The sequence below is a fragment of the Osmerus eperlanus genome, chromosome 6 (assembly GCF_963692335.1).
Source record: "Osmerus eperlanus chromosome 6, fOsmEpe2.1, whole genome shotgun sequence".
Lineage (NCBI taxonomy): Eukaryota > Metazoa > Chordata > Actinopteri > Osmeriformes > Osmeridae > Osmerus > Osmerus eperlanus.
In genome coordinates this window covers 3,731,982-3,746,244 of record NC_085023.1, presented here as the reverse complement: position 1 = coordinate 3,746,244, position 14,263 = coordinate 3,731,982, and the positions used below count along the sequence as shown (strand labels likewise).

Here is a 14,263-nt window from a genome sequence, read left to right as displayed (position 1 = left end):
GCATGGGAGGGATGTGGGGGGAGAAGGGCATGGGAGGGATGGGGGGGGGAGAAGGGCATGGGAGGGATGGGGGGGGGAGAAGGGCATGGGAGGGATGTGGGGGAGAAGGGCATGGGAGGGATGTGGGGGGAGAAGGGCATGGGAGGGATGTGGGGGGAGAAGGGCATGGGAGGGATGTGGGGGAGAAGGGCATGGGAGGGATGGGGGGGGGAGAAGGGCATGGGAGGGATGTGGGGGAGAAGGGCATGGGAGGGATGTGGGGGAGAAGGGCATGGGAGGGATGTGGGGGAGAAGGGCATGGGAGGGATGTGGGGGAGAAGGGCATGGGAGGGATGTGGGGGAGAAGGGCATGGGAGGGATGTGGGGGGGAGAAGGGCATGGGAGGGATGGGGGGGGGGAGAAGGGCATGGGAGGGATGGGGGGGGGGAGAAGGGCATGGGAGGGATGTGGGGGGGAGAAGGGCATGGGAGGGATGTGGGGGGGAGAAGGGCATGGGAGGGATGTGGGGGAGAAGGGCATGGGAGGGATGTGGGGGGAGAAGGGCATGGGAGGGATGGGGGGGGAGAAGGGCATGGGAGGGATGTGGGGGAGAAGGGCATGGGAGGGATGTGGGTGGAGAAGGGCATGGGAGGGATGTGGGGGAGAAGGGCATGGGAGGGATGTGGGGGGAGAAGGGCATGGGAGGGATGTGGGGGGAGAAGGGCATGGGAGGGATGTGGGGGGAGAAGGGCATGGGAGGGATGTGGGGGAGAAGGGCATGGGAGGGATGTGGGGGAGAAGGGCATGGGAGGGATGTGGGGGAGAAGGGCATGGGAGGGATGTGGGGGGAGAAGGGCATGGGAGGGATGTGGGGGGAGAAGGGCATGGGAGGGATGTGGGGGAGAAGGGCATGGGAGGGATGTGGGGGGAGAAGGGCATGGGAGGGATGTGGGGGGAGAAGGGCATGGGAGGGATGGGGGGGGAGAAGGGCATGGGAGGGATGTGGGGGAGAAGGGCATGGGAGGGATGGGGGGGAGAAGGGCATGGGAGGGATGTGGGGGAGAAGGGCATGGGAGGGATGTGGGGGGAGAAGGGCATGGGAGGGATGGGGGGGGGAGAAGGGCATGGGAGGGATGGGGGGGGAGAAGGGCATGGGAGGGATGTGGGGGAGAAGGGCATGGGAGGGATGGGGGGGAGAAGGGCATGGGAGGGATGTGGGGGAGAAGGGCATGGGAGGGATGTGGGGGGAGAAGGGCATGGGAGGGATGTGGGGGAGAAGGGCATGGGAGGGATGTGTGGGAGAAGGGCATGGGAGGGATGGGGGGGGGAGAAGGGCATGGGAGGGATGGGGGGGAGAAGGGCATGGGAGGGATGTGGGGGGAGAAGGGCATGGGAGGGATGTGGGGGGAGAAGGGCATGGGAGGGATGTGGGGGGAGAAGGGCATGGGAGGGATGTGGGGGGAGAAGGGCATGGGAGGGATGTGGGGGGAGAAGGGCATGGGAGGGATGTGGGGGGAGAAGGGCATGGGAGGGATGTGGGGGGAGAAGGGCATGGGAGGGATGTGGGGGAGAAGGGCATGGGAGGGATGGGGGGGGGAGAAGGGCATGGGAGGGATGTGGGGGAGAAGGGCATGGGAGGGATGTGGGGGAGAAGGGCATGGGAGGGATGTGGGGGAGAAGGGCATGGGAGGGATGTGGGGGAGAAGGGCATGGGAGGGATGTGGGGGGGAGAAGGGCATGGGAGGGATGGGGGGGGGGAGAAGGGCATGGGAGGGATGTGGGGGGAGAAGGGCATGGGAGGGATGTGGGGGGAGAAGGGCATGGGAGGGATGTGGGGGAGAAGGGCATGGGAGGGATGTGGGGGAGAAGGGCATGGGAGGGATGGGGGGGGAGAAGGGCATGGGAGGGATGTGGGGGAGAAGGGCATGGGAGGGATGTGGGTGGAGAAGGGCATGGGAGGGATGTGGGGGGAGAAGGGCATGGGAGGGATGTGGGGGAGAAGGGCATGGGAGGGATGTGGGGGAGAAGGGCATGGGAGGGATGTGGGGGAGAAGGGCATGGGAGGGATGTGGGGGGAGAAGGGCATGGGAGGGATGTGGGGGGAGAAGGGCATGGGAGGGATGTGGGGGAGAAGGGCATGGGAGGGATGTGGGGGGAGAAGGGCATGGGAGGGATGTGGGGGGAGAAGGGCATGGGAGGGATGGGGGGGGAGAAGGGCATGGGAGGGATGTGGGGGAGAAGGGCATGGGAGGGATGGGGGGGAGAAGGGCATGGGAGGGATGTGGGGGAGAAGGGCATGGGAGGGATGTGGGGGGAGAAGGGCATGGGAGGGATGGGGGGGGGAGAAGGGCATGGGAGGGATGGGGGGGGAGAAGGGCATGGGAGGGATGTGGGGGAGAAGGGCATGGGAGGGATGTGGGGGAGAAGGGCATGGGAGGGATGTGGGGGGAGAAGGGCATGGGAGGGATGTGGGGGGAGAAGGGCATGGGAGGGATGTGTGGGAGAAGGGCATGGGAGGGATGGGGGGGGGAGAAGGGCATGGGAGGGATGTGGGGGAGAAGGGCATGGGAGGGATGTGGGGGAGAAGGGCATGGGAGGGATGTGGGGGAGAAGGGCATGGGAGGGATGTGGGGGGAGAAGGGCATGGGAGGGATGTGGGGGAGAGAAGGGCATGGGAGGGATGTGGGGGAGAAGGGCATGGGAGGGATGTGGGGGGAGAAGGGCATGGGAGGGATGGGGGGGGAGAAGGGCATGGGAGGGATGTGGGGGGAGAAGGGCATGGGAGGGATGTGGGGGAGAAGGATGTGGGGGAGAAGGGCATGGGAGGGATGTGGGGGAGAAGGGCATGGGAGGGATGTGGGGGAGAAGGGCATGGGAGGGATGGGGGGGAGAAGGATGTGGGGGAGAAGGGCATGGGAGGGATGTGGGGGAGAAGGGCATGGGAGGGATGGGGGGGAGAAGGATGTGGGGGAGAAGGGCATGGGAGGGATGTGGGGGAGAAGGGCATGGGGGGGATGGGGGGGAGAAGGATGTGGGGGAGAAGGGCATGGGAGGGATGGGGGGGAGAAGGGCATGGGAGGGATGGGGGGGAGAAGGGCATGGGAGGGATGGGGGGGAGAAGGGCATGGGAGGGATGGGGGGGGAGAAGGATGTGGGGGAGAAGGGCATGGGAGGGATGTGGGGGAGAAGGGCATGGGAGGGATGTGGGGGGAGAAGGGCATGGGAGGGATGGGGGGGGAGAAGGATGTGGGGGAGAAGGGCATGGGAGGGATGTGGGGGAGAAGGGCATGGGAGGGATGTGGGGGAGAAGGGCATGGGAGGGATGGGGGGGAGAAGGGCATGGGAGGGATGTGGGGGGAGAAGGGCATGGGAGGGATGTGGGGGGAGAAGGGCATGGGAGGGATGTGGGGGGAGAAGGGCATGGGAGGGATGGGGGGGAGAAGGGCATGGGAGGGATGGGGGGGGAGAAGGGCATGGGAGGGATGGGGGGGGAGAAGGGCATGGGAGGGATGTGGGGGAGAAGGGCATGGGAGGGATGGGGGGGAGAAGGGCATGGGAGGGATGGGGGGGGAGAAGGGCATGGGAGGGATGGGGGGGGAGAAGGGCATGGGAGGGATGTGGGGGAGAAGGGCATGGGAGGGATGTGGGGGGGAGAAGGGCATGGGAGGGATGGGGGGGGAGAAGGGCATGGGAGGGATGTGGGGGGAGAAGGGCATGGGAGGGATGTGGGGGAGAAGGGCATGGGAGGGATGGGGGGGAGAAGGATGTGGGGGAGAAGGGCATGGGAGGGATGTGGGGGAGAAGGGCATGGGAGGGATGGGGGGGAGAAGGATGTGGGGGAGAAGGGCATGGGAGGGATGTGGGGGAGAAGGGCATCGGAGGGATGGGGGGGAGAAGGATGTGGGGGAGAAGGGCATGGGAGGGATGTGGGGGAGAAGGGCATGGGAGGGATGGGGGGGAGAAGGGCATGGGAGGGATGTGGGGGAGAAGGGCATGGGAGGGATGGGGGGGAGAAGGATGTGGGGGAGAAGGGCATGGGAGGGATGGGGGGGGAGAAGGGCATGGGAGGGATGTGGGGGGAGAAGGGCATGGGAGGGATGGGGGGGAGAAGGGCATGGGAGGGATGGGGGGGGAGAAGGGCATGGGAGGGATGGGGGGGGAGAAGGGCATGGGAGGGATGTGGGGGAGAAGGGCATGGGAGGGATGGGGGGGAGAAGGATGTGGGGGAGAAGGGCATGGGAGGGATGTGGGGGAGAAGGGCATGGGAGGGATGGGGGGGAGAAGGATGTGGGGGAGAAGGGCATGGGAGGGATGTGGGGGAGAAGGGCATGGGAGGGATGGGGGGGAGAAGGATGTGGGGGAGAAGGGCATGGGAGGGATGTGGGGGAGAAGGGCATGGGAGGGATGGGGGGGAGAAGGGCATGGGAGGGATGGGGGGGAGAAGGGCATGGGAGGGATGTGGGGGAGAAGGGCATGGGAGGGATGGGGGGGAGAAGGATGTGGGGGAGAAGGGCATGGGAGGGATGGGGGGGAGAAGGGCATGGGAGGGATGGGGGGGAGAAGGGCATGGGAGGGATGTGGGGGAGAAGGGCATGGGAGGGATGGGGGGGGAGAAGGATGTGGGGGAGAAGGGCATGGGAGGGATGTGGGGGAGAAGGGCATGGGAGGGATGTGGGGGAGAAGGGCATGGGAGGGATGGGGGGGAGAAGGGCATGGGAGGGATGTGGGGGAGAAGGGCATGGGAGGGATGTGGGGGAGAAGGGCATGGGAGGAAGGCAGTTGTGGGGGAAGTAAGGGGGGGCGGAAGAGGAGGGATGTGGGGGGAGGAGTGGTATGGGAGAAAAAGTGGAGTGGGGGGGCAATTAAATGGTACTTCTGCTTGTGTTCCTTGCTGACAGTGTGTGGTACCAAGTCCTGTTTGGGTAGGGGGGGCTACCTGAGGTCACTGGTGGGGGTGGTGCCACCAGGTGGTTTGGGGTGGCTGGGGTCCCCAGCAGGGCCTGGGGGGGCGGGGGCTGGCCTGGGGCCGGGGGGCCACAGCTGGGTCCGCAGGTCACATGGTAAACTCCTGGAACTGAGATAAGACACACTGAGGAGCTGGCTGGTGCTCTGGACTGGGGAGGAGCAGGGCGTGCGTGCGTGAGGGGCATGCGTGCGTGAGGGGCGTGCGTGCGTGAGGGGCGTGCGTGCGTGAGGGGCGTGCGTGCGTGAGGGGCGTGCGTGCTTGAAGGGCGTGCGTGCTTGAAGGGCGTGCGTGCGGGGCGTGTGATTGATAACGTGGTTGGGAGAGCATCTGTACTTAAGCACACTTCTCACACACACAACTTCCAAACCAAGCAATCTATTAAGTTCTAACTGAAATTGTAGGTGAAACAGACCCAGACAGTAATAGCAGCATAAGCGTTGATAGAATCCCAAACATTATGACAGCCCCTACAGGCTAACACCTACACACAGCAGTACTGTAGCTAGCGAGCTAACACCTACACACAGCAGTACTGTAGCTAGCAGGCTAACACCTACACACAGCAGTACTGTAGCTAGCAGGCTAACACCTACACACAGCAGTACTGTAGCTAGCAGGCTAACACCTACACGCAGCAGTACTGTAGCTAGCAGGCTAACACCTCAAGCAGCAGTACTGTAGCTAGCAGGCTAACACCTACACGCAGCAGTACTGTAGCTAGCAGGCAGCAGTACTGTAGCTAGCAGGCTAACACCTACACGCAGCAGTACTGTAGCTAGCAGGCAGCAGTACTGTAGCTAGCAGGCTAACACCTACACACAGCAGTACTGTAGCTAGCAGGCTAACACCTACACGCAGCAGTACTGTAGCTAGCAGGCTAACACCTACACGCAGCAGTACTGTAGCTAGCAGGCTAACACCTACACGCAGCAGTACTGTAGCTAGCAGGCTAACACCTACACACAGCAGTACTGTAGCTAGCAGGCTAACACCTACACACAGCAGTACTGTAGCTATCAGGAACATTGTTACTGACAGACCAATATTGAGAAATCAATAACATTCACTATTAATGGTTATTAAAGCCAGAGTGTTTCGTGTGTGTGTGTAACCCCAGTCTAACCTGAATCCCTCGGCATTGGCAATAAACAGGTTGGGATTGGGTGGGTCACTATGGCAACGAGGTACCTTGACGGGTCGAGGGCTATTCCTAGAGGCTGAGAGGAGAAGAGGAAAATGAGAGGGATGGAGATGTGGTGGGCGAGAGGAGGAGAGTGAATGAGAGTGGGAAGGAGAGGACAGGAGGAGGTGGTGAGAAAGGAAGGGAAGAGAGAGGTGTGGAGAAAGGAGGGAAAAGAGAGAGGGAAGGAGAGGGGAGAAGGAGACACAAACGGCAAGGTCAGGACAATTTGATATAAGAGGTCCTTGTTGTAAGGACAGACCATTCTGGGTGAATGGCTGACCTGAATAAACATCCAGGCAGCCTGATTGGCCCAATGACTGCAGGGCCCTTAGAGGTAAGAATAGACTGACTGGTTTGTAGACAACAGGGACATCCAGGTGGGGGGGGGGCAGGCTCCACATACACTGGCTCAGCTTTTCCTCATATCTACACATACACTGGCTTTAGCTCAGACATATCTCTGTGTGTGACTGTTTTTAACTCACCTATATACATGCCAGTGACTGGGCTGTGGGGCTTGCCAATCACATGACCAATGCACTCATTCATCAACGCCTGAAGGTTCTGCACAGGAAGGAAGAGAAAGGTTACGATGACAACATCAACCACAGGTGAAGTAAAACACCCTGCTGCTGAATAAGCTACTGATGAAGACTAAGATTGATTGACAGGCCAATCGACCAATCGATGGTGGCGTCTTTACCAGGAAGTCGTCCTCAGGCAGGGCTGAGATGAAGGCGGGCTCGATGGCCTGGAGGAAGTCGAAGCCTTGAGTGGCCCACCTGGAGAGGGACACACACCAACCACGCCGTGAGAGGATGGACAGACAGACGGAGAGCGAGAGCAGGGAGGGAGAGCAAGCAGGAGGGAGGGAGGGAGGGAGAACAGCAAGGCAGAGAGGAGTCTGACCTGGGTCTGGTCCCACGTCCGCTCTCACACTTTGTCAGGACGTAGTTCATCCACTTCCTGGCGAAGGAGATGTAGCGCTCTCCGATCCTCTGGCGGAACTCTCCAGACATCAGGCGGACGACCTCCTTGTGGTACTGAGGACAGACAGGAGACGTTCATACAAACACAACAGCCCTGCCTACACACACACACTGTCTCCTCAAGCACAGACAGCCATCACACCTGTTACAGCACTGTGACTATCTTGGTCTAGTGTAACACATTCTTGCATCGGTTGTGGTGGTCATTCAAATGTTCTCTTTCATCCGTCTGCCCCCTTCCGTCTGTCTCTCCTCCCATGCCTCTCCACCTCACCCTCTCCTCCCATACCTCTCCACCTCCCCCTCTCCACCTCCCCCTCTCCACCTCCCCCTCTCCTCCTGTGCCTCCCCCTCTCCTCCCATACCTCTCCACCTCCCCCTCTCCTCATACCCCTCTCCTCCCATGCCTCTCCTCCTACCCCTCTCCCCCTCCCCCTCCCCCTCTCCTCCCATACCTCTCCACCTCCCCCTCTCCACCTACCCCTCTCCTCCCATGCCTCTCCTCCTACCCCTCTCCCCCTCCAACCCTTATACCCCTCCTGACCTCGAAAGCGAAGTTGTAGCCCTGGATCATGGCCTCCCGGTAGTACTGCTGCAGGGTGGAGCACTCCGACTCGTCCACCTCCGCCTGGAACTCCGACGTGAACATGAACTCCACCTGGTCGATGGCCAAGCTGATCCTTATACACAACTGGAGAGCCTCGTTCTGGAGGGGGAGAGAGGCAAGGGGAGGAATAGAGAAGTGACGTTTGTGCTACTTTCCTTGACTTTCTCACTGGGGGAGAGAGAGATAGAGACATCCTTTCACAAAGCCTGCATCTGCCACAAACTAGACTGACAGGGAGGAGCACTGAGACAGCCTCTCTTGTCTAAGGACGTCTTCACAGGGAACACACTGATGGAGTGTGAGTGTGTGGGTCTCATTCGTCTCCCTGTGACTGAGGGGAACTCGCAAGGTTTACTGGAAACCCTATGGTTCTGAAAGTAGAACACTGAGCTGACTGAGGCTGTGAAAACAGTGGTTGCTTTGTTTGATGTGTGTGTGTGTTATATACATGTGTGTGTGTGCGTACATGTGGGCATGTTTATATATGCGTGTGTTTATATACATACGTGTGTGCGTGCGCATGCGTGCAGCCTACCTTGAGCTGCTCCAGGGCGCAGGCTATGAGAGGCTGGCTGGAGGTCTGCTCTCGGCTGAGGGACAGCACGTCCTCCATGGCCAGCTGGAAGGCCTTCCTCTGGGCCACCAGGTGGGCCGACTGCATCACGATCAGGAGCAGGTTATCCACCTGGGACGCACCACAACCACTCAGTCAGACAGTCAATCAGTCAGACATATCCAGTCCGTCGATTAGTCATATGGTCAGCTGATTAGTCAGTCAGTCTGACAATTAGCCAAGTCAATCAACCAGCCAATCAACTAATCAGTCAGTCAGCCAGACAATCAATTAACCAATTCATAAATCAGTCAATTAGTCAGTCAGTCAGCAGGCACCCACAACCACTATGAACTACAACTCCCAGACCTACCTTCATGGCCCTGAGTGTGTCTACCGTCTCCACCTGGGGCACCAGTTTGATGGTCTGGCCCCCCCACTGCGCCCAGCCTGCCTCCCCAGGCGAGCCCCAGGCTCCGGGCTTGCTCATCAGCAGGTAGGCCTCGTCCTGGCTCTGCTCCTCCGGCTCCTTGCTGCAGTCCTTCCCTGCGGCGGCATGGAGCAGCTGCAGGATCAGCGGGCGCTGCTCCATCAGTACGCTGGGGACAAACACCTCCAGCTCCTCCAGCCCCGGGATCTGGACCTGGGGGGAGGGGGGGGGGGGGAGGGGGGGGAGAGGCAGAAGAGGGAGAGAAAAGTGCGGGAGACAGAAAGAGATGGGAGGGGACGGAAGAAGAGGAGAGAGATACAGGGGGAGAGAAACAGTGGGAGAGATTCAAACAACCAGGATTAGAAACCCAGCAGTGAGATAACAGGATGAATGACACCGAGATAAAGCCTTGAGGTCAGAAGCACTCTGAATAGAATGTCTCCACTGATATATATGAGAGAGAGAGAGAGATAGAAAGATTGAGAGAGAGTGTGAGAGAGCGAGAGCGAGAACGAGGGAGAGACGGAGGGAGAAAGAAAGCACTGACATCAGCTCTGACATAATTGACATCATCCCTGAAAAGCACCTTGACATAGTTTCTTTCCATGAGAGCATCCAGGAGACTGGACACCCCACTGGTGATGCTGAAGTCTGCTGCTATCTCCAGATCCTGAGGGGGAGGAGGGGGAGGGAGGGGGGACACAAACAGAGGTCAGTACAGACAACATTCACAGCCTTATCTGTAATAACAGAAGGACACCGCAGCCTCAAACACACACACATGTACACAAGCACACAGGACAGATCTCACACACACACACACGTACACAAGCACACAGGACAGATCTCACACACACACACACACACGGGACAGATCTCTCACACACACAGAGGACTGATCACACACACACACCTTGCGGAGCATCTTGGCAAAGCCCAGAGCTTTGGATGCTCTCTCCCTGGCCTCATGGAACAGCTCTTTCAAAGACCTGCTGGTCTCGATGACCGACCGCCTGGACAGGGACGAGACCAGTTACACACACACACACACACACACACACCAGGGCTGCTTCATCTCTTCACTTTCATCACAGGAAGTAGCGCAGAACACTGGAAGTACATCTGTACACTTGGTTGTAAGAGGATAATCAAATTATTACAGAACGGCCTAGAGTACCACTACTAGACTAGAACCTCCATCTTTCCCTTCATCCATCCACCCCTCTCCCCCTGATCTCCACCCCCTCCCTACCTGATCTCGTCCGACACGTTGCTCGTCTCGTCCTCTCCGCTGCCCCAGAACTCGTCTCCACTCTTCTGCAGCCCCGCGTCCAGGAACTCCCCTGTAGACTTCAGCAGCATGCCGGCAATGTCGCTGGACAGGTTTATTTTAGGTTTATTATTATCAAATGCCTTTAGTCTGATGAACGATAACAATTAGTCATATAATGGGTAGGGCAGCAGGGTAGTAGGGCAGCAGGGTAGTAGGGCAGCAGGGTAGTAGGGCAGCAGGGTAGTAGGGCAGCAGGGTAGTAGGGCAGCAGGGTAGTAGGGCAGCAGGGTAGTAGGGCAGCAGGGTAGTAGGGCAGCAGGGTAACAAGGTGGCAGGGTAACAGGGTACTACAGAGCTACTGACCAGAAGAGCTTGCCGGACTGGGCCTCTCCTCCTCTGATGTAGGGGGTGATGACCTTGGTGAAGTTCCACTCCTCCTCCAGCAGGTTCTTCAGGCTGTGGGACGCCTGGGGCAGCTGCTGCAGCATCTGGATCCAGCTGTGCATGTAGTCAAAGTACACCTGTGCATGCACACACACAAACACACACAGACACAATCACGCACACCAAAGCCCAGATGAGATACTGATATATGTTCCTGTAGCACAGATGCTTGAAAACAAATCAAAACATCCTCCGATTTTTTGACTTGGCCAATCCAGTTCCTGGTTTATAAAATCCAGTTTGTAGAAGTGCCCAGTCTGGGGCTGAAGTACTTGAAGTACACTAGTACTTCTTTGTACTTTCTCACCAGGCCTGTTAGGAAAGTGTTAATGAGAGAAGAAACAGGCTCACGAGCGAGAGAGCAGCAGCGCTTCTCTCTAACGTTTACTCAGCCAAGCCTGATAAAGCTGTTTGCTGTCAGCTTGCAAGACTGGCCAGGGTTCTGGTCAGGAGGAAGTCAGTGTTGGGGTCAGTGTTGGGGTCTCACCACCAGCATTTTGTGCAGATCTTCTTCAAACTCATCGATGTTGGCGTTGGTCTGCAGGCCCTGGGCGTTGGTGACCACGCCCCTCAGCATGAACTGGTAGTACTGCTTCATCAGCAGCCCCCCCTTCAGCACCTCCTTACACTCGCGCACCAGCTACACACACACACACACACACACACACAAGGCAGAGTAGGCAATGTTGTTGAGAAGCACTTTTTCTCATATTTGCCCGAAAGTAACTTTACGTCTTGATAGCAACCAATATATAACTAAAGGTTTGACGGTAATATGAAATTATTCTGACATTTGTGGGCGTCGCAATACTGTAATAAACACGACCAATCATTAAGGTATACCCTGAATATTGATTGAACGGGTTACCTGTCTGTCTACCTACCTGCGCGCACTCTGCCCCTCCATTCAACGAAGGAAGGAGGTGGGATATATGGGTTTGAATCGTGTCAAAAAGAAGCTAAAATAGCTAGCTTCACGCAACTTGCCTACCCTGCCTTTAACACACACAAGGATAAACAAGTGCCTGAAGTGAACTGAAGTATAACCATAATTCAGGGCCTGTGTGTGTGTATGTTTACTGCAGACCTGCTTGATGCTGAGCAGAGAGGGTTCCCCGGCGGGCCTCTGTTCCAGACGCAGTTTGAGACACTCGTGGATGACGTTCAGCAGAACTCTGCAGAGAACCAGGAAGGCGGGACGGAACGAGGGCAGGTCCATGTCCAGCAGCTCCCCCCACGACACCTGCACACCACACACACGGTCAGTCAACACGCTTCCACCACACACACACGGTCAGTCAACACGCTTCCACCACACACACACGGTCAGTCAACACGCTTCCACCACACACACGGTCAGTCAACACGCTTCCACCACACACGGTCAGTCAACACGCTTCCACCACACACACACGGTCAGTCAACACGCTTCCACCACACACACACGGTCAGTCAACACGCTTCCACCACACACACGGTCAGTCAACACGCTTCCACCACACACACACACGGTCACTCAACGCGCTTCCACCACACACACGGTCACTCAACACGCTTCTATCACACACACGGTCAGTCAACACGCTTCCACCACACACACACACGGTCAGTCAACACGCCTCCATCACCCCACACGCTTCCACGACAAGCGGCTAAACGGGAGACTTAAAAATGAACGTACAATCTCTTAGTCTGCAGACAAAAGCTTTACCACTGAGCTATATAGATGTATTCATTTAGCATGCACTTTTATACATGTAAAAACGTGTCATCTTGGAAGAGTCTAGCTCACCTGGTCAGCGTCCAGGTCGGGCCGGCCTGGATCCTCACAGGACAGGTGCCTGGATAGCTCCGGCAGGTAGTCACTGTACAACATGGGGTCTGGGAAGTCTGCAAACTGGATGAGGAGAAGGGGAGGAGGGCGAGATTGACTTTATTTACTTTAACAAATTTCCACTCTGTAACCTCAGATTTAAAGAGTTTAATGACCTCTTAAAATCAGAAATGCTGCTAGACGGAGACAGGACATCATATCTTGCTGCCCAATATCTATCAACATGCCCCAACCTGAGGGAAAGTGAATGACCTAGAGACACTGAGCTAGTGTGTGTGTGTGTCTGTGCACTCATGTGTGTTTAATTAATACTTTGGCAATATTGTTGTTGTGACGTTCATGCCAATAAAACACATTTGAACTGAATTAAGGAAAAAGAGGAGAGAAGAAGGCAGACGGATAGAAAGAAGGGAGGAGAGGAGCAAGAAAATGGAGGTTTCAGTGTGTGTGTGTTTGCTTTGTGTGTGAGTAGATATGTTGTACTACTAGGATGAGTAGATGTCTAAAAGTTTGTGTGAGAGAGTTGTCAGCATATGTCCATGACCTGCAGACAGATAGCTGTGACGACGAGCTGTCTGAACTAGGTCATTATCACCCCGCCCCTGCTGATGGCTGGAGGAAACCCTGTTTCAACCACAAAGCGTGTCTGAATGACTCAACTGTTGTTACTCAGTTGAGTCATTATTACTAACAAAAAAACAAGCATGATTGTTTTTATTTGCTAAACACTATGCAGTGAGCAGAATGCACATTTTGCACTTTGAAGCCTAATCAAACATTGTTAAAAGCATTATTAGTCACAATTGCATAACTAAAAAGTCCAATCCATAACCTCAAATCCCCTCCCATCCCCTCCCCCTACCTCCAGGGCAGGAGTGTGGCTGAGCAGGGCGGCTCTGGCCCGCTGCAGGGATCGGTCCATCAGCTTGTGCAGCCTGAGGATCAGCTTGCGCAGGCCCATCTGCTTCAGGGCCTTGTCCACAAACGGCCGGTAGATGGCAGTGGAGCAGTACTGTCCCCCAGCCCCCGCCTCTCCAGCCCCCGCCTCCGCCGAGCCTCTCGCCGTCCCTTCCCCCGCCTCCCCAGCCCTCGCCTCCCCAGCCCCCGCCTCCACCGAGCCTCCCGCCCCCGCCTCCCCCCCCGCAGGCAGGAACTCCTCCTCGGACAGCAGGCTGGTGAACTTGGGCGTGAGGCAGGGCGACAGCTCCCCCCCCTCCTCCCCCGCGTCTCGCTCCTCGCCCTCGCTGTCGGCCGTGAAGGTGGCGGTCGAGTCGTTCTCCTCGTCCTCGTCCTCCTCTTGATCCTCCTCGTTGCCGCTGGAACAGCGGGGAGAGGGGATCTCGAAGACGGGCCAGACAATCCGGGACAAGTTTCTGAGGCCCAGCACGGTTGCCATGACACGCAGCTTCTGGTTGAGGTCCTGGGTGATGTTGAGCCATAGACAGAGAGCCTGCACCCTGCCCTGGAAACACACAGACACACAAGAGGATAGGAAGGATGTGTGTGTGTGAGGGTGTGTGTGTGTGTGGCTGCTGGTGCACTTCACAAAGCTGTGGTCAGGGGGCAGTGTTTTCCATTCATCGCTAGGTTGTGGCGCCCCCGCCATAGATTCATAAAGTTACAAAACACAACTTTTTACCAACGTTAGCTCTAACGAAGTTAACTGTCAGTCTCCCGGCTTACGACTATCTAGCTAGTGTTACTTCATAGCTAGCTAGCGTTAGCTCATAGCTAGCTAGCGTTACCTCATAGCTAGCGTTACCTCATAGCTAGCTAGCGTTACCTCATAGCTAGCTAGCGTTAGCCCATAGCTAGCTAGCATTAGCTCATTCTGAATGTTAACTTTGTTACGAGCTCTGACGCGTAACTATTTTTAGCATCTGAGGAGCAAGTTGCCTCATTATATAACCTTAGGCTGTAACATATAATCAAGTTGAGGGGGGGGGGGGGGGGCAGAAGGGGAGACAGCAGAGAAAGGCCCGGTAGGTCAGAGTAGTTTCAGAAG

General features: G+C 57.5%; 1 protein-coding gene across 3 annotated transcripts in view; it reads right to left on the bottom strand.

The window, feature by feature from the left end:
- map3k4 (mitogen-activated protein kinase kinase kinase 4) overlaps positions 1-14,263 on the bottom strand; it is a 33,856-nt gene that overhangs the window by 9,160 nt on the left and 10,433 nt on the right. For 2 of the 3 annotated variants that reach the window (XM_062463017.1, XM_062463019.1), the window contains exons 4-19: positions 13,121-13,720; positions 12,217-12,321; positions 11,512-11,667; positions 10,912-11,064; positions 10,344-10,501; positions 9,960-10,082; positions 9,621-9,720; positions 9,294-9,377; positions 8,651-8,920; positions 8,260-8,409; positions 7,662-7,823; positions 7,038-7,171; positions 6,832-6,910; positions 6,614-6,692; positions 6,069-6,162; positions 4,916-5,053 (exon numbers count right to left, since the gene is read on the bottom strand). In XM_062463017.1, the coding sequence (XP_062319001.1) occupies positions 4,916-5,053; positions 6,069-6,162; positions 6,614-6,692; positions 6,832-6,910; positions 7,038-7,171; positions 7,662-7,823; positions 8,260-8,409; positions 8,651-8,920; positions 9,294-9,377; positions 9,621-9,720; positions 9,960-10,082; positions 10,344-10,501; positions 10,912-11,064; positions 11,512-11,667; positions 12,217-12,321; positions 13,121-13,720 (2,585 nt within the window). The remainder of the gene's footprint in view (positions 1-4,915; positions 5,054-6,068; positions 6,163-6,613; positions 6,693-6,831; positions 6,911-7,037; positions 7,172-7,661; positions 7,824-8,259; positions 8,410-8,650; positions 8,921-9,293; positions 9,378-9,620; positions 9,721-9,959; positions 10,083-10,343; positions 10,502-10,911; positions 11,065-11,511; positions 11,668-12,216; positions 12,322-13,120; positions 13,721-14,263) is intronic. The other variant, XM_062463018.1, reaches the window with a different exon arrangement.